The 27,833-nt window shown below is 45.5% G+C and overlaps 1 protein-coding gene across 1 annotated transcript in view; it reads right to left on the reverse strand.

Moving 5' to 3' along the window:
• The window catches only part of APOO (apolipoprotein O), a 998,307-nt gene that overhangs the window by 355,024 nt on the left and 615,450 nt on the right, over nt 1-27,833 (reverse strand). The window contains exon 7 of the mRNA XM_086934508.1: nt 10,755-10,865. Coding sequence (XP_086790634.1) covers nt 10,755-10,865 — 111 coding nt within the window. The remainder of the gene's footprint in view (nt 1-10,754; nt 10,866-27,833) is intronic.

The following is a 27,833-nucleotide window of genomic DNA, read 5'->3' on the forward strand; positions in this document are numbered from 1 at the left end:
TTGCGAGGATTGAAGCACTCCAGAATCGCATGGTACTTGATATGATTTTGGCTGATCGAGGTGGTGCATGTCGTATCATCGGCAGCAGCTGTTGTGTTTTTATTTCGGATCACTTGCCTTCAGTATATGATGCAATCCCTAAACTACAGAAGATTGCTGCGGAGATTCACCCAGAGACTGGTACATGGACTTTTTCGAACTGGTTGTGGCACTCTAGTACTTGGGGCTGGAAGCTACCTACTATGCTATGTATACTATTGGTGATACTATTTACATGCTGTATATGTAGACAATGTGGTCCCATGCTTTGCTCTATTTGCATCACTGCTTGTACACCTGCTAAAAGAAATGTTGCAGAAATGAAAGCACAACAAATGCTAAATAAAGAGGTCACTGAACTGATGAACATCGATGTACAGGATGCATATCTAGATTACCCCAGATGAACGAATGTCTTCAGCTAATGCTAAAAGGGTCGTCTGTTGTAATTTGGCTGCAATTGGGTTAGCATTAGCAGAAGCCATCCTGAATTTAGAGGCTATCTTGTCCTTTTTGTGGAATCCATTTTGTATTTCTGACAGCCATTTTGTTTGCCATGTGCTACCACGTGTATGCCATGTGCTCTGTCCTACCTTGCTGTTGTCTGCTCTTGAAATCTGCCTAGAGACAGGTTATATTTAACCTCTTTCACTTTGCACATGCTCAGTTGAGCTTGCAGCTGTCCATGTAGCTGCTGTTAGTCTGTAAATGTCAGGATGTGTTCAACAGAATTAGCAACTGTTAGCTCCTCCCACTTGTTGACTGTGCATTTTCTGTATGACCTTATATGTACCTAAAACCTACTTCTTGTACTTGTACCGCCTTCTTTTGAGCCCCTGCGTGGGTATAACAGGACCAAGCTCCTTCCATTCAGTGTTCTACTTCATACATTGCCGAAGGGTATTGTGTGAATGTAGTTCCACCTCATGAGGTTAATAAACGTTGTATTTTCTATTCCAGTTTCTGTGCCAACTTCTATCCTGTGGGTCTGAGGACTTGTGCAGAGAAGGGCGAACCCCTTGCACTGGTAGGCCTTGCTGAGGCTCACCACTACAAAGGCAGGAACAAAAAAGGTCTGCATAACCTCAACTTTCTAAGAGGCAGTAAAATAAGTGAACCTGCATCTATCTTCCTTTTTTTTGCTGCTGTTCACAACAGACAAGTTATATGTGTAATTTCTGTTAGGGTTACCAGAATTGTGGGATTTATGTTGGAGCGTATATGGTGTCATTATCTTTGTAACCGAAAGGTTTCATTTAGGTTACATTTAATTAGAATGTTTCTTATGAGTTTGTATGTAAGCCAATGGATTATTTAGGATGCGAATAAAAAAACAAGCCCAGCATTCCAAACTAATTGTTTTTACATTAGCACCCTTTTGGGAAATTAATACTGTGGTTTGAAATCTGGTCATCGTTCCTAAATGGGAGTTACTTCTTTTTGGGGTATATTTGTCAGCTTAGTTAAGGTGGTTTACAGTTATTGAGCATGCTGTAGAATGATGGATGAGTTCAGGAGCCAAACGCTATAGTGTTGGGTCATCTGATGCGTGAAGAGACTGTGTCACCCATCAGCGTGTGGGTATTGTGTTGCAGAGCTTGCCCTCGGCCGGTTCATATTCTTTGTTTACTTAGACGTGCCGCAAACAACAAAATACATCATGGTGAAGAGCAACCATTTTAAGGAATTTGACAATTGTTAATTAAGTCAGTGTGTCTGCCTTTTTCACAGTTTGGGTAGGATTGTACTGCTAGTAAGCACGTTTTTATCAGGGGCTTTTCAACTTAGGGGCAATTTTTCTTTTTGAATACTAAAATGCTCACTGACAAATTAAAGGAAAAAGAGTACAGGGTGAAAGATATAAAGGAGAAAGTCAATTTAGGTCATAGCTTGGAGGAGACTCAGTAAAACGTTGGAAAAGATTATCTGAAATAAATGAACATGTAGAAAAAAGAAAGGGAAGTATTATGATAGAAGGTCAATCCATTTCTCAGAAGGAAAGGGATTGGTCTGCAGTGGAGCTTATAACTTCAAGTGTTGGTTTGTCCAAAAAGGCAACTCACCAAAGAAAGCTTTTACTTACATTAAATACCATTAAATGAAGGAAAACTGCAATTACAGACCATAATATCGGTTTGTGGATAGACAAGAATGATGCCGAAGGCATCCAGGAAGGGCAAGAAAAGGGCTTAGAAAAGAAAAAAGTAAATGGAGAAAAGGTTTAGGAAACACACATCAATGCTTTCCGATGATACATCTGAAAGTGCAGAGGTGGAGTTGAGCTCTTCCTTTGATTTAGAATCAGACAGATGGGGAGGAGAAACAGACTGTGAATAAAGTCAGTTCCGATCATTTGAGGAAGACATTTTCAATACATTATGTAGAGCACTCTCTACTGCCAGAATGGGCACCAGCCCAGTACGTGGCAGAGTTTATTATTGGCTTAGGAGGTCAATGTAGGAAGGTGGACATCTGACTATATGGTTACCCCAACTTTTTGCCTAGTGTTTAGCTGATGTTTGAGTTGGCCTGGGATCCTGCTATTCAGGGCCCCAGGCTATCTGATCTCCCTATAAAATGGACTCCATGTACCTTAGGTACATAACTGATTGGGTATTGGGTCACCTTTGTGATCCCCTGTATAGTGTACTATAGGTGCATCCAAGGCCTACCAGGGGCTGCAGCATGTATTATGCCACCCCTGGATGGCCATCCAAACTGACACCACAGGCTGATCACTCATCTTGGGCAAGGTGGTGTAATCACCCCTTGCTTAGATATAGTATACCTATATCTACCCTTAGATATAGACACATAAGTCACTCCTACGGCAGGCCTTGACAATCCTGAAGGCAGAGTGCTTGGTTTTATGTGAGAGGATGCTCTAGCATGAGCTGAGCCCTTCTGCATCTTTCGGAACCATCCCTTATAGCTGTTCTATGATATAGCCATACCATATACTCTTAAGTGCATTGTAATCCTCGCGGTTAATGCTAACTTTGGTTTGGCTTTATCAAAACATGTTGTGCAAGGTGTCAAACACTTTGGAATACTAACCCCCCCCCCCCGCCAGTCCTGGCGGCGGGGGTAGCATTCCACCCTTCTAGAGGGAGAAGACATGTAGTTACTGCTTTACCCGGTTAAAGTTAAACTGAGCCTCGGCATCACAAAATGGATGCTGCTGCCCCAGACACAAGTCTGACCTCCTGCAGCTGGACGAAACTCCGGCAAGGGAGGCCTGGACGATAGGTTTCCTGTCGAGGGAGGTGCTAGCATCTCCCCAGACAGCCTGTAGTGTATTGGGGTAGGGTGGGTTGAATGGAAAGATGCTGTTCCAGACACTGCCTGGGGCACACAAGTTGCTCAATGCATAGCCCGGTTCAAACCAGTTGCTGGGGCACTCCAGACCCGCTCTGGCGCGAAACTGGACAAACAGAAAGGGGTGTAACCACCCCCTTCTCAGGGTCCACCCATAGGAGGGACCTAGCAGGTAATCCTCAGTTTAAAGATAGGAGCTGTGTCTAGAGACATTAGATCATCCTGGACTGAAACTCTGAAATGAAACTCTTGGACCTTCGACGTTCTATACCGACTAGAAGACTGAAGACATCTCCCTTGTTGTTAAGGAGTGACCACCCTGTGCAAACAGGCACCACCAGTAACTTGCCGGTTTGCTATGTCGACGCTCCTGCCGGAACCCGAAGACTCAGCGACTCAGGAACTGGACTTCCAGACTTTTCCGACTCCGATCCACATCCACAGCAAAGCTGAGACCCGTGGCGGACACGAGAGACGTGGGACCGGACACCCTGGACTACCTGCTCTTTGCTAACAGTGCAGCTTCTGAAGCATCTGCAAAGTTATGCATTGGGTTTGAGAAGCCCCAGACCCGAGCGCCATTTGCACCGAAGCTCAGCCATTCACACTCCACGAGTGCCGCGTGGGGCCTGCTCTTGCATTTCAGCTCGACGTGTCTTCCCGGTTGCTAGCCCGTTGGCTAGTTAGCCCTCCGAAGACTTTCTTTCGAAACTACACCGCTTGCCTGGTTGCTTCAGGCTTACCCCAGCTTCCCTGCGAAGGAGAAGCTACCCAGAACTTGCTGGTCTGAACTGAAGCCAATCTTCCCTTCCTGCGTGGATTGCGTTTGCCAAGGCTTGTTGGGTCCAATCCGGATACCGACACCGCAGTCAACTAGATCCTTTGTGGGACAGCTCAAATCCAGCTCCTGGTTGTCGTCGACGCCTCCTGGTCTTCGTGGCTGCAGAGACAAGCTTCACCTTCTTCACCTGAAACACTCCACATCGCCTGGTTCCTTCCTGGTTCCTTCCTGGTCACTGGCTAGTGACCTAGACTCTGTCCCCTCTGCTTTCAGGTTCTTCACATCTTCGATCCACCCTTGGATCCACCCGGACACTTTTCTCCTGGTCGCCTGCAGCACTTCTTTGCAGCTCTCCATAGGAAACAGCGAGGAAACCCGACACGAAAAGACACCTTTGCACCCGGCTTCCCTGGGTGAGGTAACTCTAGTACTTCGGGGCTCCCGTGGGTGTTGACTCTCGAAGTGTCCTAGTTAAAAGGGGTTTTAACGTAGTCCATCCGGAAGTGTCCTTAATCCACTACTTTGTAACTTTTACGTTCCCATTATAACTCTATGGTAACTCGAGACTGTGTTTAGACACTGCATGCGTCTCCTGTGGGCCTCCTACTTCCAATCCCTTGGTTGTCCAGTGTAGCCCCAGCGATTCCCTAGGCCCTAGGCCTATTCACTATTCCTGAAGTGGTTCTTATACCACTTACTTAGTATATGGTTCGTGAGGCCCCTAGGGCAGAATTGTATTTGTGCAACTTTTAGTATGCTTAATGAGTAACTGGTAATGTATCTCGATCTCTGACCTCATAAAGAGTGCAGAGGGGTTGTGTTAGTAATAAATACATATATATTTGATATGTACCTTGTGTGGTGTCCTTTCATTTGGTTTTCAAGGGATTATAATTGGTAAAACAGCTTGCTTTACATGCTCTCTGAAGTTTTAGCCTAAGACTGCTGGTCCATGCTACCACTAGGATAGCTGGTCTATAAGGTTGACTTTACAACCACCATCATAAGGGTCGTTTAGACTGGTGCAAGGGGCTCCTAGAATAGTGGACAACATATGCCAGGCTAACTTCTCACAGTCAATACCTAAGAAGGCTGTCCCAGACTGTGGTCAGAATGCCTAAGACCCACTTTGGCTAATAAAAATCGCAGCAACCCCAGAACTAGATCCAACAATTTTAGCTTTCATAGGAAAGGGTGTCTGGGATCAAAGCAACGCCATGATAAGATTCTTAAGAGAGGAAAAGACAACTTATTAGATTTGGTTGGTCTTCCAAAAAAGTTGCTCTTGACATGGCAGAAGAAACCTATGCAGACAAGAAAAGACTGAATGTAAAATAACTACTTCAATGGGTGCAACAAACTGTGCGATTGTAGGGTAATGCAAATGTAGCACAGTGGTTAGAGCAAAGAAAACGCATGTCTCAAAAGAGATCAGAAATTAGTGGTGCTGGCTTCACCTGAAGGGGGTTTAGCAGCACAGGGTATACGTTTTGGGAAACATTACTCAAATAAATATCTACGTTTTTGGTAGGGAAATTGTTTTCTCTATGCAGAAGTATCTAAGGGACATTAGAAGGGTTTATGTTTTTGAAGTGGCCTGGAGAGCAATGGTTAGTTCCCTGACTAAAGGCAAGGAATATCAACAGCCACTTTTATACCTTCTCCCGAAATCCACAATTTCAAGGAGGAGAGTTAATGAGAAGAGCAGCAAACAAGAACATACCTTTCATATATCCCCCTTAATGCAGGGTGAAATACATGCCCACTTTTACAGGAAATGGGAGAAAGTAAGCCTGGACCCATGGGTTTTGGAAGCTGTAAGGGCATTCAGAATAGAGTATGTGGCAGAGCCAGTGCAGGAGAGAGAGTAAAAAAAATATGGTTAGTTTCAGAGAAGACACATATGGTGGAGCAGACTGCTGTGTATAAAAAATCAATTGTATAAGAGCGGATTGAAGTTCAGCTGGGTTTGTTAGCAACATTTTCCTTGTAAAAAAGAAAGAGAAAGAACTTCATCCAATCCTGAATTTGGGGGTATTGAATGAATAGGTGGTGTATCATCACTTCAAAATGGAAGGGACTCACTTACTCAGGGACATTCTTCAAGAGGGAGATTGGCTAACACGTCTATATTTGTAGCATGTATTTTTGACTTTCTATTTGGAGACCGAATCAGAAACATTTGAAATGGGCTGGAAAGATGCAGAGGTGTGCAGCCTTTCTTTCAGGTCATCTTTCTCCCCTTGGTGCTTTATAAAGTTGTTATGTTCGGTAGTGACCTCACTGAGAGCAAAGTGAGCCTGACTCATAATTCATTTAAATGATAATCTGATAATATATGGTAAGAGAAAGGAGTATGTGGTTCCTAAGGACGGCGTTGAGAGGGAGGAGTTATATCACAGGTGCCAGGAAGTAGGAAGAATGGCTGGGGGGAAAGCTCATTTTAGGAGCAAGGGCCCTCACACACCCCATAGGATGTCACATGTCAATTATTCTTTTTACGGTTCATCATCGTGCAGCTCCTTGTTGGGCCGGTGCTGCAAATGCACAACGGGCCCCACAGGGGGGCTCTTTGCCGGAAGACCTCTCTTTCTGCCAATGTGAAGTCTGCTGGCTGTGGGTGCAAAACAATTGGTGGGAGTAGAGACAGGGAAATGCAAGAGTGAATTAAAAATAGCTATAGGAAACCCACAAGGAATCCTTTATTTACTGGGTTTCTAGGCAACATTAAAAACAAGGACTAGAGAGTCGTGGCTGGAGAGGGAGAAATTATATAACCTCTCAAGGTCAAATTGGAATGTATGTAGTGAATGGGGTCAACATGTTGTTTGCCTGTTTAAAGTCCAAGGATTCTCGGCATTTTGTCAGGACCAAGGGATCCTCGTCTACTCTGACAGGGACGGATAGTATATGTGGTTGTGTGAGTGAAGTGCCATACCCTGAGAACTGGACTTGTGATGTAGCCCAGTGCAAATTACAAAAAAGATACCTTAAGGAAACACCTAGAGGTGGGGGAACTACTGGCCCCATCGTGTCAATCCGGGCATTCGTGCAGTGGCGAGAAATGAAGCTGCAATTAGCGCTCCTCCAAGATATACGACCTACCCAAGCCCTATAGACGCCACCATGTGTGGAAGAATATCCTGACCAACACGTGTTCAAACACGAAAGCAAACCGTTTTTGTCTGACTTCCATGGGGAATTGAGGACACGTGCATGGGCTTTACTCTGCCTATATCCTTGAATTTTGAAAACATTGAAAAACTGTGGTACTACATGTAGCAATTGTGAAAGAGTTCAAATAAGCCTGACTATCTGCTAAAGCGAAATCTTGTTTCTTCTCGAGTGACTTATACAATTGTGTGCCTTGATGAAGCCTTCTTTAAGGTTAAACGCATTGGTTGTGAAAGTTCTGACAGAAAAAAAAATACGAGAATAAAGAAAAGTAACCAACACAACAACCAGGACCTGCGACTTTTATTCACTTGCTTTTTGAATTCATCATATTCATGAAGTGTTTGTGTTTGCCTCTCTATTTGTATATAAACAATGTTTAAGCATGGTCAATAAGCAGCTGACCATTGAGGTGGGCAACGTGCAATCACAATATACTATATAAGTGACAATTCCAGGTAGTACAGCTGTCTAATCCTTGGCTGCTTACAGATCGTGTTTGGATATTCTGATAATGACAAGGCAGGAGCTTGCTGAACACTAAAAGGATCTGAAGGTGAGGTTACTGAATGATCTGGATTTGATACTGAACAGGCTGAAGTTTATCTTAGAGGCAGGAGACTCCGTTTTTGGCTTTTATGGTGAGGACGTTGGGAGGTATTTTGAAGTTGCACAGGGAGAAACGGATGAAAATTCTGAGAGACATACAAAAGATTTTCACACTAGATTGGATTTCTCTGAGAATGTTAGCTTGACTTTTAGGTCTGCTTTCTTCCACTATTCAGGCTATTTTTTGGTCTATTAAAATATAAGGTTCTGCAGAGGCTGAAAGCCATGCATTTGCAATTAGGTCTAGATTTCACTCAGAGGACTGGTTTCACTTTGGAAGTGAAGTCGACTTGGTGGGTAAGGAACGTTTAGGCGATTTTTGTGGAAATCCCAGATATTATGATAGAGTTAGATGCCAATTTAGATGGACGATATGTATTAATTGTTTGAGGATAGCGTACCATACAGAACTGTTAATGTTTACAGGCCAGCAACTGCAGCAGGACATCATTTGGGTAATGGCCAGATTGTGCAGGCTTTCCAAACCCGCAAAGTTAGCAGATATAATTGCCTTTGGCATGTGACTAATGTTCTAGCTCTTTTAGAGGATTCTTGATATTTCATGCATGATATTCAGAACTGAAAGTGTTTGCCTTTCCTTGGTTGGAATCAATAGAACATCTGTGACAATTTATTTTTACTCCTTGTTCCGTGACGGTGAGAAATTGTGGTGGGTCAGATATGTTAAAGTGTATGAGAGGCACGCAGTGATGATTCGATACGAAGGGGTTTCACAGCTACAGATTTCTTCTAAACCACCTCTTAAACCCAGTCTCTTCCCCCCAATTTTAGCAAGGTGGGCGAAGAAGGTGATGCATCTGACTTGAGTGGAAGGGGGTGTGTTTGGTGTCTATTCAAGCATCTAAAGATTTTATGATTGGGGGCGGGGGAGGCTGGATATTCTATGTAGAGCAGATTGGTCTAGTGATTCAATGTTTAGAAGTTTCAACTTTAAACCTCTAATGAGTGCTACAGGTTGTTTGGTAGCAGAGCTTTAAACTTTCTTTTTTTGGGTCACTTTAGCTTGCAATAAAATGTAGATTTTCCACAGCTTGCTGAGAAGAAAAACTGTATTTTAATAAAAGAGATGGAAGGCAATATTATCCCGCCCTTGGGTTGTGCTCCCTGGTCTAATGTGTTTTCCTCTTAGTATGAAAAGCAATGTGGGAAATGGTTGCAGGGGAATGGATGTGACTGAGCTGGATACGTTTTTTCCGGTTACAGCAATGTGCAATGCAAAGTTCTTTTGAAAGTTCCAGTTGTTCACAGCAAATTAAAAAGGAAGGGGGTTGCTGCTCACTAGCTTTATTGCATCTTAGAATGTTGATGAAGCTTCCCACTACTTTTTTGTTGCAGCTCTAAGTGGGGCAAATAAAGGAGATCTGCATAATATATTTCTCCGTGTTTTCAATAAAATCCAGATTTTCTTCTCACCAAGCTACAGAAAATCACCACTTTCTATGATGAAATTAATGTGGAGACTGTTGCTTCACTAAAGCTCTGGACAATGTCTTGTCAGGTATCTAATTCAACGCATGAGACATTGAGTAGTCCTTGGTGGTCTTTGGCCGAAAAGTGGTGGTTTGGTTGTTATTGGAAGCTGCAGATGTTAATGCAATGTTTGTAATTCTCAGAACTAAAGTACGCATCAGGGTATATTCTCAGGTGATAAATTACGCCTTGATAGATTTCGGAACTACAAGTCCCAGTATCCGGAGTCTTCCAGCATTGTGCCAGAAATTTCCACAAGACTACAGAACATTCTGGAAAAAACAAACATCAGCAGTTAAAAGGATCATTGTGCCACCTGATCCTTGCTGGCCAATCTGGCTCAGTGAAACCTCTGACACATTCTGGGAATTTTCTGATTGTAATGCTGAGTGAAGGATTTCTAATTGCTCCTGAGAAAGTATTTAACGTCTGAAGTAGTTTCTTCTGACAGTACGGTTTTCCCACTTGATTTAGGAAGTTTATGTTAGTGTTAGTAAGAGCATTTAAGGTTTGAAAACCTTATGATTTTCAGCTTGGACATTGCTTTGAACTATTTCTTAAGAGTACTAATCTGGCTCTATTCTCCAACTATAGTTTCTGGATCCTCAGGGTATTCCCTTGACGTGACAGGAAAGAGTGTGGGAGACAAAGACTTCTAAAGTTCACCTTGGGCCATTTTCACATTCCAGCCAGGTACATAATTGTCCATTTCTTTTTGTGTAATATGCCAGAAAACAAGCTGGACAGATTAACAAGTAGTTTTCTTGTACAAATAGCTCTATTCTACTATTTAAGATTACCTCAAAGGAGACAAGATTTTAGTCTATTGCTCATTAAGTCCTCTTCATCTTTCAACAGTAAGGGGAATTGTTGTGACTCCTTGGAGTCCTCGCTGTCATGAAAGTGCAAACTGGGGTAGATAAAGTGTTTAAAGACAGACATCACCACAGCAATCCCATAATGAGAGTCCACTGTTGAAAATCTCTTCCTGCACAAAAATTCTATTTTCAACATGTAATTGCCTTCAGTATTGCTGCCTTGACAAGGCAAAAGGATAACCCAAATCATTAAATTTCAGTATGGCTATCAAGACATGCAGCAAGTACTTCCATTTATCTTCAACAAAAATCCTCCAATAATATGATATCATATTTTCGGCAATAGAGTTGATTTTCTTGTCGATTTCCTCATTACAAGGTGCAAACCGCCTGCCCAAGATCACAATTTTAGGGAGAACAAATATGACATAATGCATCATAATTATTTAAACTAAACAGAATTCAAATTTTCCTCAAGAAGAATTGCTGAATGCGACTAACATGCTATTTTCTGGAAACCTTACCTTTTCACCACTCTTTTTCTGAGATTTCTTTTTTTTGCCACCATCTTTCCAGAGGGATTCTACAGCAATATACCCTTGCAATCCCCAATCATATAACGTTGATCCAGTTCCCTACAAACAAAAGATGTGTATTATATAAATGTCAAACCAATTGCATGTCTAACTTTAACAAGGACTGTTAAACTAATATACATAAGAGGTATTTGGTTGCCAGTAGGTTGTGCTGTATTCGGTTGGAGATAGCATGATAGATGCACAATAAAGAAGAGAAACGTCAAGCATTACATGTGGATATTAGTTGTAAAACCACCAAGACACTCCATTGGCTTAAACGAATAATCCTAATAATAATATTAACAATGTCAAAAATAACAAGGATAACAAAAATAATTTTTAAAAAGAGCATACTCTATGAGGGAAAAAAGCACTAGAACAATAACATTTCATCACAAACATACAAATACAACTAAGAATTGATATGGAATTCCTTAAAGAGCTATTACAATGAACTAAACAAATAATGTGAATCCTACTTGCTTCTCTTATTCGGATAGATATTTCTCCAATGCTGAACTGATTAACTTAATTTGCACTCACTGTCACTGCAATTTAATTGAATCGCTTACTTGACATGCTTAATTTTTTTAAGGTGATTAGACAAAGACACCTGTTCAAGTTCCGCTGAGCATCAAGCCTATTTGCATGTGTTCCCTGCCGTATATCGCCAAGAATTTTGTTTCTTGTTATGCCTTTCACCTTATGAAGATTCGACTGCGTCCACTCTAATTTGGATAATGATTTGTGACTACGTTTGGCACTATCTAATGCATTGCTACCTGATGGAATGTATGAGTATGTCTTGGTCAGTGTTTGCCTGCATGTCTGAAAGATTGTGTGTGGGCGACTTAGGATGCTTGTAGAGTTTGTGGACAGTTATTGTCTTTTATGTTTTTTCTGCCATGTATGCAAAGAATATAAATAAATATGATATCCCTAACTCACAAGTATTTTGAACTATAAATGGGAAGGGTACCTTGTTAGGACTGTTTTTCTTATATCAGTGACGTATAGCACTCTATAAAGAAATCTTTAGGCAGAGTGTTTTTTTTCTGATTGCTCTTTGAATGTTCCCCTGCTCTCTCTGCCTTACATTCGCCTCAGGGGCCCCCTTCTTTGTCAGTGGTAATCCTGTCGAAATTCCCTGATCTTTTCAACGTATAAACAAAGGAACCTTTTAGGATCAAGATAGTGCAGCTGTTACTCCTCTTTTGATGGATGATGCAGTGCATAAAATGTTGTAAAGGTACTCGATTGACCCACATAAAAAGGTGTGCCTACCTTGGGTAGGAATACTGTCTCGGTTCAAAAGACTAATTAGTCCAGAAAAAAGGGAAACAAATGAGGAAGAGACGATAAGGCCAAAAGTTTAATCACCCTCCTGGCAGATGTTATGGAGATAAGGAATACAGTTTTAAGTGTAAGTAGATACAAAGGGCAACTGTGCATAGGCTGAAAAGGAAAACACATCATAGATGTCAAAGCAAGATGTAGATTCCAAAGCAGTATTATAAAAGGAGTAGGGGGTAACATATAGTTTGGCCCCTTCAAAAAATGCATCTCAACGAGTGATCTGAAGATGGATGGCTGATCCTGTAAACATATAAGGGGCGAAAGGGCCGATAAGTAACCTTTAACTGTGGACACAGCAAAGCCAAGAAAACGATAAACAAAATATCACACTGCTTCCTAAACTTTTTTATAACACGACCCATTTTTTAGAATGCAATAGTAGACTTGCTTTTAAACTTCAGTGACTTACCAAAATGAAAAACACAATTTTTTTGCAATCTAATGATCTCATAGCAATTGTTTGTAAAAGTCGCAACCTTGACCATGCCTTTTCGATATGCCATTATTGAACTGTAGCCAAGATAACGATCTGCCATAAAGATGGTGAACTTCACTGGAACTGGCACACTTTTCAGACTAGGGTGCTGGCCTGTGGCATCCGTTTACTGAAAGCACAAGGTTTCTGAAACATCTTGCTGTTGATACCAGTGATTTTAGCAAATATGAAAACCCCCTTTTGCAGCAGAGTATAGGTTAATGCCTCACATCCATTTTTGTTAAAATGAGGAACAGTGGGGAATTGTGAGCTCTCTCTCAAGATATGTGAACATTGCCCAAGGGCACTGGAGTGATTTACGTGAGAACCAAGTCATTTTACATAAGCTTCAATCCTCTAGCCAACACGTGTTTCAGCATACTGGTGTTACGCCCCGACTTCATCAGGGCTAAAGGTAAACAAAAATATAGATATATTTTTTTAAATCACGTTTAATGCAATCAGTGCATTCCAAAATGTATATGTAAACCTCCATCAAGTTGTTCTTAAATACTAAATCATGAAACATTTCCTCCAGGTAGAACCCCATAATGAATCGTGAGAAAGTCCATCACCATACATCAGCTTAGCATTACAAAGTACATTGACAATAATACAGTGTCTAAAAATTACATCAGAAAATTTTATAAACGTCTATTTGTGACATATTACAAATCTCCATCGCTAGCTAAAAAAAAAAAATTAAACATGTAACACCCCCCATGTAAAGACCTTATAACGTGCAAATCTAAAGGCATAAAATACATAAGAACATACCTCATGAATATATAACATCTCCACATAAATCCGAAAGCAATCAGCATTAGATTACACACTGGTCCACACAATAAGTACTTAAAACACAATTTTCAGAAATAAAAGAGAGGAAATATACAAGGTATACACACTCACCAAGTTATATCCACAGAAAAAATATTAGTCGTGAGAACGTTTCTCTTAAAACATAACTTGCAAAATCAGTTTCACTCCTGCTACAAACATATATTCAAGCCTTAATCAGAAATATACCTTACCGGCTCCAAACAAGTACATGTCCTATAAGGTAAAGCCCACCCCACATCTATTCAAACCAGTACCAATCTAAATTAGTAACAGTACACTATACACACAACACAATCTAGAGTAAAACAAAGTACCAGACTTCCACCTCACTGCCTAATAGGGTCGTTTAACAAGTGTTGGGCCAAAAATAAAAATAATAAAATAACGCTGCAGACTACAAAAATTAATATAAACCTCAATACTTTTTAGTTAGTTAGTTAATATCTTTATTCAGAGGTATAAAAAACATCCATAAAAGCATCACACAGATCAAACATCGTTATACAGTACTTATCCTAAAATAGAGAACATCAATTATTAGTTAAAATAAACACAAGCATTATTAAATCTTAAAATGGTAATTTGTCAGCGGATATTATACTTATATGCACATCCTACTTGAATGTAAAAGATGGCCGCTGTACAGGGACACTTTCAATGGCAAACCGTCCCGGAGACAATGAATAAAGTGCATACATATTAATATTAGTTAATATGCCCAATTCATCATATACTGGGAGGAATAAAAGATCAAAAAATTAAAGTTATCCCTCATACCGTATACCTGTACTTTGGACATATGATTGGACGCAACCCATATAAATGATGGAACAAAATATCATAGGGCCTGGTCCACCCGACCCTCTGGCTATTATAATCCACACATACACTTATCTGATCAGGTTACAATACAAGGATACAAAATATTGCAGAAGTCCAGTCAAATTTAAAATATGTAAATGCAATATATTGCACAGTCTGAATCAGGACCTAGTTTCCTCCAGTCGCTTATTTCAAGATTCCTAGATCTATAAAGGGGTTACTGTATGTGACCTAATCTAATCCTAAGGTTAATACCATGTTCTTTCTAATATAAAATGCCGACCATAAAAATGACGACATTCTACAACAAATCTCCAAGGTAGGCAATGATTGCAAGTATGGGTATGCCGGACGACTTTGTGCATAGGCAATATGGTTTGATTGTCGTAAAATATATCTTTTCAGTTGATGGCTTTAAAACTTGCAAAAAAATACCACGTGCATTGTATCCTGGGCATTGTGTTGTCACAGGGAAAGTTAATCAAGATTGTAGACCAGTCATTCATTTTTGGGAAGCGGACTAGTTGATGAAATATGTCTAGTCTTAGGCGGGTCAGAACAAACCAATGCCTACCATTCAATACTGATTTGAGATAAGGTTGATTGTTAAAAGTAGTTAAAATGAATTGATTTTTTGATACACTTGGTTTGGGGGCTTCAAGTACCCATCAAAGGTTATTTAAGTGCATCACCCCTTTCTCTTTCAGAGTCTTTCTGCTAATAGTGTTTATTGTTTCTGGTCTTTCGAAATACTCCGGTTAGCCCATGTCACAAAAGAAATGTTGAACATAGGCTAACCATGAGATTCTTAAATGCAAACTTAATTTAAGACAGTCCCCGGTAATTCCTTTATTAAGTACTGTGTATTCGGAGGTCCAAATATTATGCCAAAGAAGAATTGGTTATAGTTTTATTAAGTCTGTAATGTGTTGTGCCCCCAGTTCAGCATGACAAACGTAAACTGATTTTAGGAATGGCGAGTAAGTATCTAAAAAATTCCTTTTCCATTTTGAATGTCTGTGCAATTTCTGTGTACCCACAATCCTGCCCCATATGTGGCTATACTAAGACACTTGGCTTTGTAGATTTTCATCATCACCTCAGGTGGGTTTGTGCCCAAAACGTTCCGCAAAGCTCCTAAAGGCCATGCAGGATTTGCTAAATTGTAGCTTCCTATTAGCGGTGGCTTTGTTCCATAGGCCATCTCTGCCGAATAAAATCCCCAAATAACAAAAGGTGTAAGTAAAGCCAATGATTGTGTCATCTACTCTTAGGTCAATGCACTTCTTGCTTGGTCTACCACATCTCATAATAAATGTTTTCCCTAAGTTGACTAGCAGACCAATCCTTCGTATAGTCTGCAAAATTCGACAGCAGGGACTAAGGGTGTAAGGCCATGAGGACGGCATCGTCAGCGTAAAGGAGGGCCGGGACAGGGTGCGTTCCTATATGTGGTAGATCTTTAATAGATGCTGCAAGTGCCTCTCCTACACTGTTAATGTATAATGAAAACAGGAAGGGGGCCATGACGCATCCCTGTCTCACCCCTCTAGCCACGCTAAATGCCTCAGTGCTTTCTCCCATGCTGCCTTATCAGACCCTGGTTTTGCATCCCGAGTACATATCCCTCAGTAAGCTGATAATTGATGCCTCCACCATCATATCTTTCATTTTTTGCCAGAGCTTGGATTGTATAACGCAATCAAAAGCAGATGATAAAATCAACAAATGGCAAATATAGGTTCCCCTTTTTAATATGAACATACTTTCCAATTAGCATCCACATCTACCCTGACTACACCAAAATGTACAAGACCTCAGAAATGACTTCCTAGGCGTCAAGCGACGACTGCGGGATCTTCATATCAAATACAGCCTAATGTTCCCAGCCCGACTCCACGTACAATTTGAGGACAGGGTCCACTTCTTTGTTACTCCGCAGGAGGTGGCGGAATGGATGGACTCATTGGGCCTGGCTGGGCAGGACCACAACCACGGCTGGCAGGAACAGAAACGGAGGAGTGGTCGGCAATGGCACCAGCAGCGCGCTACTGGATAACAGCGACTCAGACAACGGGACCTATCGGACGGAGGTCGCATCATGGTAGGGCCAGATGGCACCCATCTAACTGAGAGGGAGGCGATTCCGACGCAGAATCAGTTTTCCCCACTGTGTCTGGTGCAGGAGACGCAGTCGGAGCAGGGGGGTGCCGCCAGCCCAGCAGATGAGGAGTCATGAGACCTTTACAGGCCAGCCAACAAACTGAAATATTGGGGTAAATGGTCACCAAAACTGTAAGCACGGGACTTGGCCTGGATGGGTCTGAACTTGGCCATGGTGCTCCTACTTGAGGGGCCAGAGTCCCAGGGACGATGGATTGAGGCGGAGGAGTTCTGGGTGGGGTCGGCACCATTCCGCCACTCTACATTCTTAGACACTCCGACTGTGGTGCGCTGGGGCAGCCTCCCTAGGCCATTAGTCGGGCGGGGACGCGCACTACCAGACAGTTTGGCTATATATCTGCGAGCAGGATGGTTACTTTCCTTGTGCAAGTTTTTTCCTTTTTTACTGGAACGTGATAGTTGATTTGAGTTGGGGGGGGGGTGAGGTAAAGGGAGGGTGACAGCCATGGGGCGGAGTCCTAAGTCCTCAGACCGCGGTTGGGTTGTGAGAACGCAGTGTTACGGCCTGAGGGAGGGGGTGGAGGGGTTGGGAGTTTACATTGTTATGTTACACAGTTTCATGCCGGGACTATGCTCTGTCATATCAATGCTTGGTTTATGGGGTTCCAGTGCACAGGGTCTCACTATGTCACAGGCGTGATCCTCCTCACAAAAGACGTGGGCCACCGTACCACCAGATACCACAATCATGGTAGGCGATAATCAAAAATATAAATTCATAATGTGGAATGTAAGGGGGCTTAACAACATGGTCAAACAGGTGACAGTGGCGGACAGGCACCCCCCCAGACCAGACACCAAGCCAAAAGCGAGAGAGGCCATATGCCAGATGCTTCACAGCTACCGCCTGTTAGACGTCTGGTGCACCGCAATTCCCGAAGGCGCGTGCACTCGTGCCACACACCTGCAGCCAACACATATAAGTAGACTTGATTATTTTTTTATTCAGGTGACATCGGCTTCCCGGGTGGAGGAGACGCAGTATCTGGCCCGCTATTTGTCTGACCACTCCCCCTTATGATATTGTACACTCTAGGCCGGCCACGATCTACAGTACCGCTGTGGAGACTGAACACCGAAGCCTTGACGGACCCGAAATACAAAGATACAATAACGAAGGGGTTAGACGACTATTTTGATCTGAATTGGGGTACGACTGCCACTAGGGCGCTTGAACGGGATGCGATGAAGGTGGTGTTACGGGGGGGTGTGTATGTCCACGGAGGTGGGGTGAGGAGAGTGCTGGAACAGGATTTATGCCAACAAGAAGCTTGGCGGTTCTAGAAAGAAAGCTTCCCACTGCTGAGGAAGGGCCGGCCAGGTGGGTGGATCTACGACGGAAGATTGGGGACATCTGAGACTCTGGGTAAATACAACAGAACCACGAGTAGACATCGCTTGTACACAGAGGGGGATAAAGAGGGACGCCTATTGGCGCGCCGGATTAGAATGGAGACACAACCTCTCCCGATTTTATCTATCAAAACGGAGCAGGGCCAATTAGGGCCAATTAGTCTATACACAGCACAAGATCAACTGAGCATTTGCCACCCATCTCCAAAAGATATACTCGGAGCCCAGGCCCCCCACAGTGCCCCAGGTGGTGTAGACCTTCCTGGCCGAGCTGGAACTACCATGTCTTGACCCAGAGAGTCTGGAATCTCTGGGTGCCCCCTTTAGCGGTGAGGAGATTAGAGCGGCAATCGCCCACTTGAAGACCACAAAGTCCCCTGGGATGGATGGCCTGGCGACTGAGCTCTATAAAGAGTATAGAGGAGTCTTTATCCCTAAACTCCTAGAACTCACGGTGGAAGCAGGCGAGATTGGCTTGCTCCCAGACTCCATGCGCAAAGCACTGATCGTTATGATCCCCAAACCAGGGAAGGTCCCCAGTTCGTATCGGCCAATCTCAATGTTGAACGTGGATCTTAAAATTCTTAGCCACGTGCTGGCTGGCAGGCTCCTTCCGTATCTTAGGCAGCTGGTTCACGATTACCAGTCTGGTTTCATACCTGGCAGCAATGCGTTGAGGAACATCCGTTGTCTCGCTCACATTATGCAATTGAGGGAGGGTATGGCCCATCAGAACACCCTAATATTCCTTGACATTGAACAAGAGTACGACTCGATCCGTTGGGAATACTTGTGGCAGGTGCTTCTAAAGATGGGGTTGGGAGAGGGTTTCGTGAATTGGGTGAAATTACTATATGCTCAGCCGCTGGCGAGTGTCCGTACAGGTAGATACGTGTCAGATAGAAATCACAATAGAAAGGGGGATGCGACAGGGGTGCCCGCTCTTCCCCTTGTTGTTTGCCCTGGGAATGGAGCCACTGGCTTGTCATCTCCGTGGGGTACTTCAGGGGCAGGGCATCCGAGAGGGGGGAACGGAACATATTGTCTCATTGTACGCCGACGATGCATTGGTGTACCTGCGCCGACTGACCCAGTCTATGTTGATGCTATTTGTGGTTTTGGAGCAATTTGCGTGGGCTTCCGGACTTCACATTAATAAATTGAAATCACAACTATACGCGATCTGGCCGCCAGTCAAAAGGGAGGATGCCCACTCCCCTAAGATGGGGCTCCCCTGGGTACCGGATACACTCCAATACCTCGGGATATGGATAGCCAGAGACAGAGATGTCTTCTATCACCATAACATGGGGCGGATCATTAGGGGTCTTCAGGGCTGTATTACCTTCTGGAACACACTCAAGCTCTCGCTGATGGGGAAGATTGCCTTGATAAAAATGGTGGTTTTGCCTAGATGCCTCTTTTCGAAGAAGGATCCATGCATCGTACTCCCTCCTCTGGTATTTAAGGAAATAGAGGCACTGCTTATACAGTTGCTATGGAATGGGAAACAGTGCCGGGTCAGTCTGGAGGTCATGAAACGCAAGTGGGGCAAAGGAGGTTTAGAAATTCCAGACTTAAAACTTCACTATTTTGCATTGCAATTACAGCATGCTATAGCATGGCTAGACACACCCTTCCTGGAAAAGGGCCCTACTAGCGGACACGTATGGTGGACGACAGTTGGGGGCACTCCTTTGGCGGGCAGGCGGGTCTCGGGAGCTGAATCCTCCACTAATTTGACTATTAACAACGATCTGGAATCGTGTGCTCAAGAGACTTATCCGAGAATGGCCGTTCCCCCCGGAGGCCGATGTCTGGCTTCTGCCGCCCTTCGCTCAAATTGAACGGGTAATGTTGACGGCATAATGGAAAGACGGGGGCTGCTCAATGTTGTCCGACCTATACCCGGAAAATAGGGTCATTACCTATCAGGATGCAGTGACTACCTTTGACTTGGGACCCGGGCAATTTCTGCAGTATGCCAAAATTGCGGCCACAGCACGGCAGCTGGAACCCACCCATATCCTGGTTACGATGATAGAAATGGCGGGAGGGCGGAAATTTGTCACCCATTTATACAGGGCGCTGAGGGAGCATAAAAAACTTGGACCCTTAAAAGTAGAACAACAATGGCAACAGGTGTGTCTACAGGAACGTACACCCCTGGACTGGGAGAAAAGAGCGTACGCAAGGTTTGGTCTCTAACAGATTCAAACAAATACAGTATAATATAGTACATATGGCGTACCTCTCGCCAAGGTGGCTCCACACCATCGATAGCTCTAGGGATCCAGCATGTCCCAGATGTCGCCATGGCGGACTTTCCACATATGGTATGGACCTGCCCAATAATTCAGACGTACTGTACAGAGGTCCTAGAGGATCTGCATAGAATAACTGGCTGGGCGATTGCCATGGAGGCGACCACATGTCTCCTCAGACTAATTCCCCGGGACCCTAAACGAAAGACAAGTAGACTGTTCCTGGTGCTGGGACTCATAATAGCTAGGCGGCTGATAGCAATACACTGGCTGGCGCAGCAGCGGCCACAGCTAGCAAGCTGGAGAACGAATCTGAGAGAATGGGCACTGGCGGAGGAGGGGCATATACGCGCTACCAGACGAGATGAAAAACTGCCTGAGGTACTGATGGCATGGGGAATGATGGTACAGGAGATAGAGAGGCAGGCCTCACAGTCCACACAGGTATCGCATGTTGAAACGCACACCACTGGGACAGAGACCCTCAGTCAGGAGGGGAGCTAGATGGAGACCCCAGATGGCGCTCAAGATAATCGGAATTAAGGTGCATAGAACCGGCAAGAGGAGGGGGGGTTGCTGGGGGTGACAGGGGTGTGGGGGGGGGGTTTAGTTAAAGTTTGTTTACCACACAGCAAATCCTTGTCTAAAGTGGCACACAGCTCTCGAGGAGCGTACACGGATATAATCCTGAGCTCACAATTGGAATGTTCATGGTATCAGTTGTCATGTGGATGACATGTATTGTATATGAACATGGTCTGTACCTTCCAAAGAATAAAATAAATAAAGATTTTTTTTTTTTTTAAAAGTCCTGTACTTTCCAATTAGCATATTTGGATTGAGGCTCTGCTCTATCGTCCCAAACTCCCTGGGCGGAAGCCGTATTGTAAGTCTGACAAGATGTTTATTGATTGTGCCCATTCCTGTTGCCTATTAAAAAGAATGTGCCCTACTGCCTTAATGAGGCAGTCTCCTTTTTTAAAAGATTGGTACAATGATAGACTCGCCCCAGGTTGGCAACAATCCTGCTGTGCAGCGAACCCTCAGTACTAGTGTTAACCGAGGCCCCCAAAGAGCGATGTTTTCCTTGTATAAATTCAACCGGTATTGCGCCTGGTTCCGGTACTTTACCACTCTTACTTTCTAGGATTGCATTATTAACTTCCTACAATGTAAAGAGGGTAGCGTCGGAAGTTTGAGATAAAATGGTAGAGTCAATATCACTGTGATCAGACCCAGATACTAGTGATGCATCAGGCAGAGCATAGATGTTAGAAAAATGTCTAATCCATTCGACCTCCAGAAGTGCGAGCTCCACCCAGGGGGCCTCATCGGTTGCCAAAGGTTTAGAAATAATTACTCGTCAGAAGGCTCTATTATCATACTGGAGAGTGCTGCCTGTGAACGCTCTCATGCCCTTTCTCTTAGACATGATTTTCTCAGGTTTACTGCTTGCTTATTGTAGGAAAGTAGGATCTGCTTCTTATGGCTACTTCCACTTTTTTGCTTCATGTTACACTGGTTTTGACTACTCTGACTGGGATCCAGCTAATCAGGACCAAGCGTTTCTGCTTTCTCCCTGTCATGTACGTAGTTAGGTACACTACAGATTGGATACTGGGGTTCCTTGGCTAGTCCCTAATATTTGGACCCCAGTTTCCAGGACATAGATACCCCAGAGGCCTCCCATGGGCTAAAGCATGTATTATGCCACCCTTGATAGGCCATGCAAAATGGATCTAGAGGCCTGTGATTGCAGCCTGTGTAAGTTGTAAGTGCATGCACCACTTACGTAAGATATGGTTTACTATATCTAAGGGTCACTACACTTAAAGCCTATAAGTCACCCCATAGCAGGCCTTGACAATCCTAAAGGCAGGGTGCTTGGTTCTAAGTGAGAGGGTGCCACTGCATGAGAAGGACACCCCTGCAGCCTACGGAGTACATTCTACTGTGTTGTTAGTGCTGCAGCCATTTACGACATGTAGAGTGGCATTATGCCAAAACAACAATAGAGGAAGTGTAGAGGTGGTGATAGCTGGTAGCAAGCAACTTGCTCTACCTACACACAACCCCTTTTTAACGTTCCCAGCCAGAGAACTTAATAAATTCTATTTTTCTACCAGGCAGGGAATTTTTATTTTTATTTTTTGCATTCACTTTAATAGGTCCCTACACTTCACTATAATTCACTGCACCACACATAGCCTATCGTCACAACTATCAGTGCTCCCACGTAGTTCGTAGGTCGTAGCACGCCCGCCCCGAAGAGGGACGGGAAGACCCCGATGATGAAGCATGACACTAAGGGGCTTCTTAGTGTGTGAGGGGTATTTTAAAAGCACATAAGTGCCCTCATCTTGTCATTACAAGAAAGGGCCATACCTCACCTTTAGACCCACCATCACCAGGATTAAGTCTACTCACTTATACACATTGATAGAATCTCAGTGTTTGAACAGAGTGGCCTTATGCAACTGTGTGATGATCAACTCAAAAATGGCTAAAAGTAACCCTGTGTTTGCTATAAAAAATTGTGAAATCATACCCCCACACCAGTAACCAGTGTGGGAGGTATGATTCCACCCCTCAGAAACGAGCTTTGTGAGGACCCTCGTGTTTCTGGTACCAGCCTTCCAGTCTAGGGTTGCTGCCGACCACAGACACATTTCTGCCCTCCTGCTGCTGAGCCAAACTCGAGCAGGGGAATGCAGAACAATATGTATCCTGTCACAGGGAGGTGTGACCACCTCCCAGACAGGATTTAGTGTATTAGCCCTGGGTGGACGCGCTTGCCAGCGACCGAAAGTCTGCATGACGGGCACATTTTGTGCCCCTGTGCATAGTCCAGTTCAAACCAGTCCTGGGAGCCGTTGGCTCCTGCTCCGGCGCGAAACTGGACAAAGAATTTGGGAGTAACATCCCCACTGTCCAGACCCTCCCCTGCGAACTTCGACTGTCTGGACACTCTGGGCTTCGCTGGACTTCATTTGGGCCTGACTTCGTCTCCCTCTCAGTCTGAAGCATTGTCTGTGCCCGTGCACCATACAGGCTCCATGCAGGACCTGTGGAGCATCAAGGACAACCGAAGATAATTCCCTTGGGGTGAAGAAGTCACTCCATTTCCAGGCACCCTTATGCATCTGACCGGTCTGCTGATCCTGAGCTCCTGCAACATAGGAGGTGGGTTCCTGCATTCCTTGAGGTTGAGGTGTCCTCTCACCAAGTCAGAGGCAAGTATCCCCAGTGGGGACCGCATAAGCCGAATTCCTGTGCACCATGTACTTTTGCAAGTGCATATGCTTAGTGGCGCTCCCAAAACAAGTGATATGGCATCATTTCCACCAAATAACTTTGGCCTCCTCGCACTGAGTGCTCTGTGGGCTGTTGCTTTGTAAATCTGCTCAAGATCCTCTCACAACTCCTGTACCTCTGGCCTGTGGGTCCTCTTGAGGGACAACACTGCTTTTCTTGGGCTCCCCTGGTTGCTCCAGGCCTACCCTGACTCCCCTTCTTGTGTTGAGTCTCCAGGACCTTGCTGGTCCGAACCGTAACCTTTCTTGATCATCTTCGTGGGTTGCCGCTGCCAAGGCTTGTTGGTGCTCCAGCCGGACACCAACCCCTCAGCATTCGACATCCTTTGTGAGATAGCTTGTATCCGTCTCCTGGGTGTCCTCCACATCTCCTGGTCCCAGTGGCTGCGGAGTCAAGAACCCTCTCAATGCACCGGAAGCACCCGTCATAGGTGGGCATTTGTTTACCAAGCCCCTGGTCACTCCTGAGTGACACAGACTCTGTTTCCTCTGCTTTCAGGTACTCTTCACCAAGAATCCACCTTTGAATTCCAGTGGACACTTTTCTTCTTTCCCGCAGTGGCATTTCCTTAAAGCCATCCATTGAGACCGACAGCAGTTTCCGACACCACTTCAGCCCTATGCACCCGGCTTCCCTGGTATAGGTAACTCTGGTACTACAGTATCCAAGGGTGAGGTGGATTAACAACCTCCTATAATCCAAAGGGCTTCCTAGTAATCCACTTGGAAGGGTTCTTAAACTTTAGAACTACAACCGTGACTCTCCCATAGATCTGTACGGCACACGCGTTCATGTTCCAACACTGCACCCGTCCTCCGTGGGGTCTTTACGAACTCACCTTGGGTGGTTCCTTGGGGTTCCAGTGATTCTACATCCTCCAGATACTGTCTTGACTCGAGTCAGGGTTCTTATACCACTATTTTAGTATATGGTTTGGTATCCCCCTGGAGCCCACTGTGTATTAGTGCTACTTATGATTGTTTCTGTGTTACAGTATTGTGTACTTTGTGTTTATCCTTGTGTAGCAGATATTGTGAGGTATTTAGAGTGTTAGAGGGCGTTATAATAATAAATGTACGAGTTACTTACCTTCGGCAATGTTGTATCTGGTAGAGACGATTCTAGCCGCAGATTCCTTCACGTAGAATTATCCCCAGGCGCGAAACTGGATCTGGAAACCTTTTTTTGCCACGGCATCCCTGCGCGCAGGGGGACGGCATCACGCGGCTCCACCCAAGTCGTCGCCCGCGTACGTGACATCAGCGAGGTCACATAAGTCCTGCCTCGGCGCGCCTTCGCCTGTGGGAGTATAGGAACAGTGTGCGAAAGAGCAGAAAAAATTGGAAAAAGAAATGGTGACGAACAACACCATAAGGAGCAATGACAACATTGCAGTACCCAAAGGCAGTGAAAGAAGAAAGAAGAAAGAACAGAGCACAGCCCTGAGCAACCACCCTGCCAGTATGTAGACAATGCCCCCCCCTGGAGACAAGGAACATATGCAAAATGTCATGACAACATGCAGCAGGACTACCACCCCAATCTAGAAAGAATGAAAGAGAACCAGTTCCAAGACAAACCAAGAACGAAAAACCTCCAAAGCAACCCCCGCACAGAGGGCAACCACCCCCAAAGGGACAAGGACAAGGGCACGGCCAGAGGACCCCAACTCAGAGGTTAGCAGAGGGGCTAGGACCTGCAGTAACAAAAGGGTAGAGGGAGGGGAGGGAAGAGAGTGAAGGCAAGTCCCCAATCCTGGAGCAACCAGAGCAGAGGGACACAGGAGTACCTATAAACCCATCCTCCAATGCGCCAAAGAGGAGGAAAGAACAAGAAACAAGACAAATCATTCTGTCAGAAAGGCGAAAGAATGCACTCACAGAAGACATAGCCAACCACCGGGAGGCGAGTGCAGAAAACCAAGCCAAAGGTCCTCGCAGAACGGGGAGGAAAAGCGGGCCGTGAAGGAATCTGCGGCTAGAATCGTCTCTACCAGATACAATGTTACCAAAGGTAAGTAACTCGTACATCTGATAGCGACTACTAGCCGCAGATTCTTTCACATAGAAGATATACCATAGCTATACCCACGGGGAAGGAGGGTCTGTGAAAGGACCCCACCAGCCTGGACATATTAAAGGTCCCCACAGGGGACCAGTCCAACGGACAGGGCGAGGAACCTCGTCCTCCCAGGCAAAAGGGAAAACCTACAAGCAGAACATCACCAACCCCAAGAGGGGTGTGGGAAGAAGAAAATAAGAAGGAAGCCCATTCACACTCAACAAAGGAAACAAGGGCTTGGGGAGTCCGAAGCACCCCACGCCCCCACACGGCAACAGAACCTCCATCGAAGGCCAAGGCAAGGAAGCGGGAGAAGAGCAACCTAGAGGCTCCAAGGAGACGAGGGAAAAAGAGGGCAAGCCACCCCCCCCACCGGGAACACACCCCGCGAAGAGGGCAACTGAGCCCCCCACAGCCAGAAGTCAATAGATCAGACAGAATGGCGCCGACAGCGGGAGCAGTCGGAAGCAAAAGAGTAGCCCGGGGCACCCAGGAAGACCGGGCAGGCTGCGCCTGAAAGAGAGGAAAACACAAAAACCATTTCAGCCTCCAGGATAGAGAACAGAAGGGCGAAGAAAGGCCCGGACACACCTCAGAGAGGGGTCCGCACACATGTCCCAAAACTAAACAGAACCAGAGCCATGACGCCAGGCCACAGACAGCAGGTCAGTCCTGGCGAACAGCGCAGCGACCCCGTAGAAGGACTCCCCGGGGCACCACCAAGGCATTCCAATCCAGCACTAAAGGAATTGCACCTGTAACATACATAAACGCCACGGAGAGCAGAGGCCTGAAGGCAACCAAAACTCCCAGCACAGAACAAGCTATATAACAGCTACCACTACCCCACATAGGGTATGTTAAGTCCCAAGACAATGGAACCCTCTTTGGAAGAAACTACCGCAGCAAAGAAAAAAACAAAAGAACCACGGCCCCACACCCGCAGAAGGCTTATCAAGCAACCCAAGAGAAAAACAGAAGGCCTAATCTCAGGGCCAAGTCTTTGCAGACAACGCTAGCAAAAACACACAGTCAACAAAGGGCCGTCCAGCAGCCAACAACGCCACAGTCCCAGGAAGGAGGACTCAAGTGGCGATAAAACACACCCCACAGCAAGGGCTGCCGGAGGATAAGGAGGAGGAGGAGAACAGAGCCCTGCCAGGAACCTCTGGATGGCAGAGTCTGCCGGGGCATGGAATAACAGGGTGCCATCGAATGGAAGATGAATCAGCCTCTCCCGAACATTTTCAGGAAACACGCCGTTGCGAAGCCAAGCATGGGGGCGGAGGCCGACTGAGGAAGCCATGGCCAGGGCCAGCACCTCCGAGATGTCCAGAGCAGAGCGGAGAATAAATGCTGATAGCTCCCGGCCATCCAGCGCATGATGCCGTAAGTCCACCTGAACAGTCTCTTGTGAAGCAACGGATCCCAAGGACGCAGCCGAGTCCCACAAACAAGAGGTGGCCCTAGTCAACACACATAAGGTTTTAAGGGCCCGCAGGGCAGCGCTGGTCGAGGCGAACATGTTGCGTCCCCAAGAGTCCAGTCAGCGGGCCTCCCGGGACGGTGGAGACAACAGTGGCAGCAGGGAGGGAAAAGCAGTCACCAAAAGTGGCCTGGAGGCAGAGGGGTGGAGGGAAAGACACGCCGGGTCATGCGGTGCCAGAAGGTGCCGGTGCAGAAGGTGTTGAGGCACCAGATCCTCTGAGGCGGGGTGCCTCCAAGCCCCCATCAGGGAAGAAAGGAGCGAACCCTCAAAGGGAAGCATTAGCTCCCTCTCACTAGAGCCCTGGTGGAGAACCTCCAAAAGATGGTCCGCCGGGAAATGAGCAACCGAGTCACCCATGCGCAGAATACCCACAGCGGTGGACATTGCGCAAGCGAAGGCCGCACCCGCCTCCGTAGAGCCCCGCGGTGGAGAAAGCAGCTCCTCCGTGGGCGACGGCTGTAAACTAAGGTGGCCGTCCTCGAAGCCAAGCGGGGCGGGCAAAGGCCAGACCTGAAAGTTAAAAGGAACCGAAGTGTGGGGGACCTGTTGCTCCTCCGGTGAACACCTTGGCCTCGGGAATGGCGGGGAGCTGCCCTTCGATGACGCCGGTGAAAAATCTACCAAGCGGTGGCCTGTCTCCGGGGAGGATGACACCAGTAGGTACCCAACCTCCGGAGAAGAGGGAGCATCCGAAAACGAATCCACGACTCAGCGCCTGTCTGGTGCCGTAGAGTCCGCCGCCCGAGATAGGACATCATCACCATCCGGCGCCGAAGGAGACGCCGGATAAGGTTCCTCCAAGTCACACTGCACCGGGGACCGGAGCGGAGCCAAAGTGGCCAAGGGGGCAGCCGCCTGCGTGG

The sequence above is a fragment of the Lissotriton vulgaris genome, chromosome 8, assembly GCF_964263255.1.
Source record: "Lissotriton vulgaris chromosome 8, aLisVul1.2, whole genome shotgun sequence".
Lineage (NCBI taxonomy): Eukaryota > Metazoa > Chordata > Amphibia > Caudata > Salamandridae > Lissotriton > Lissotriton vulgaris.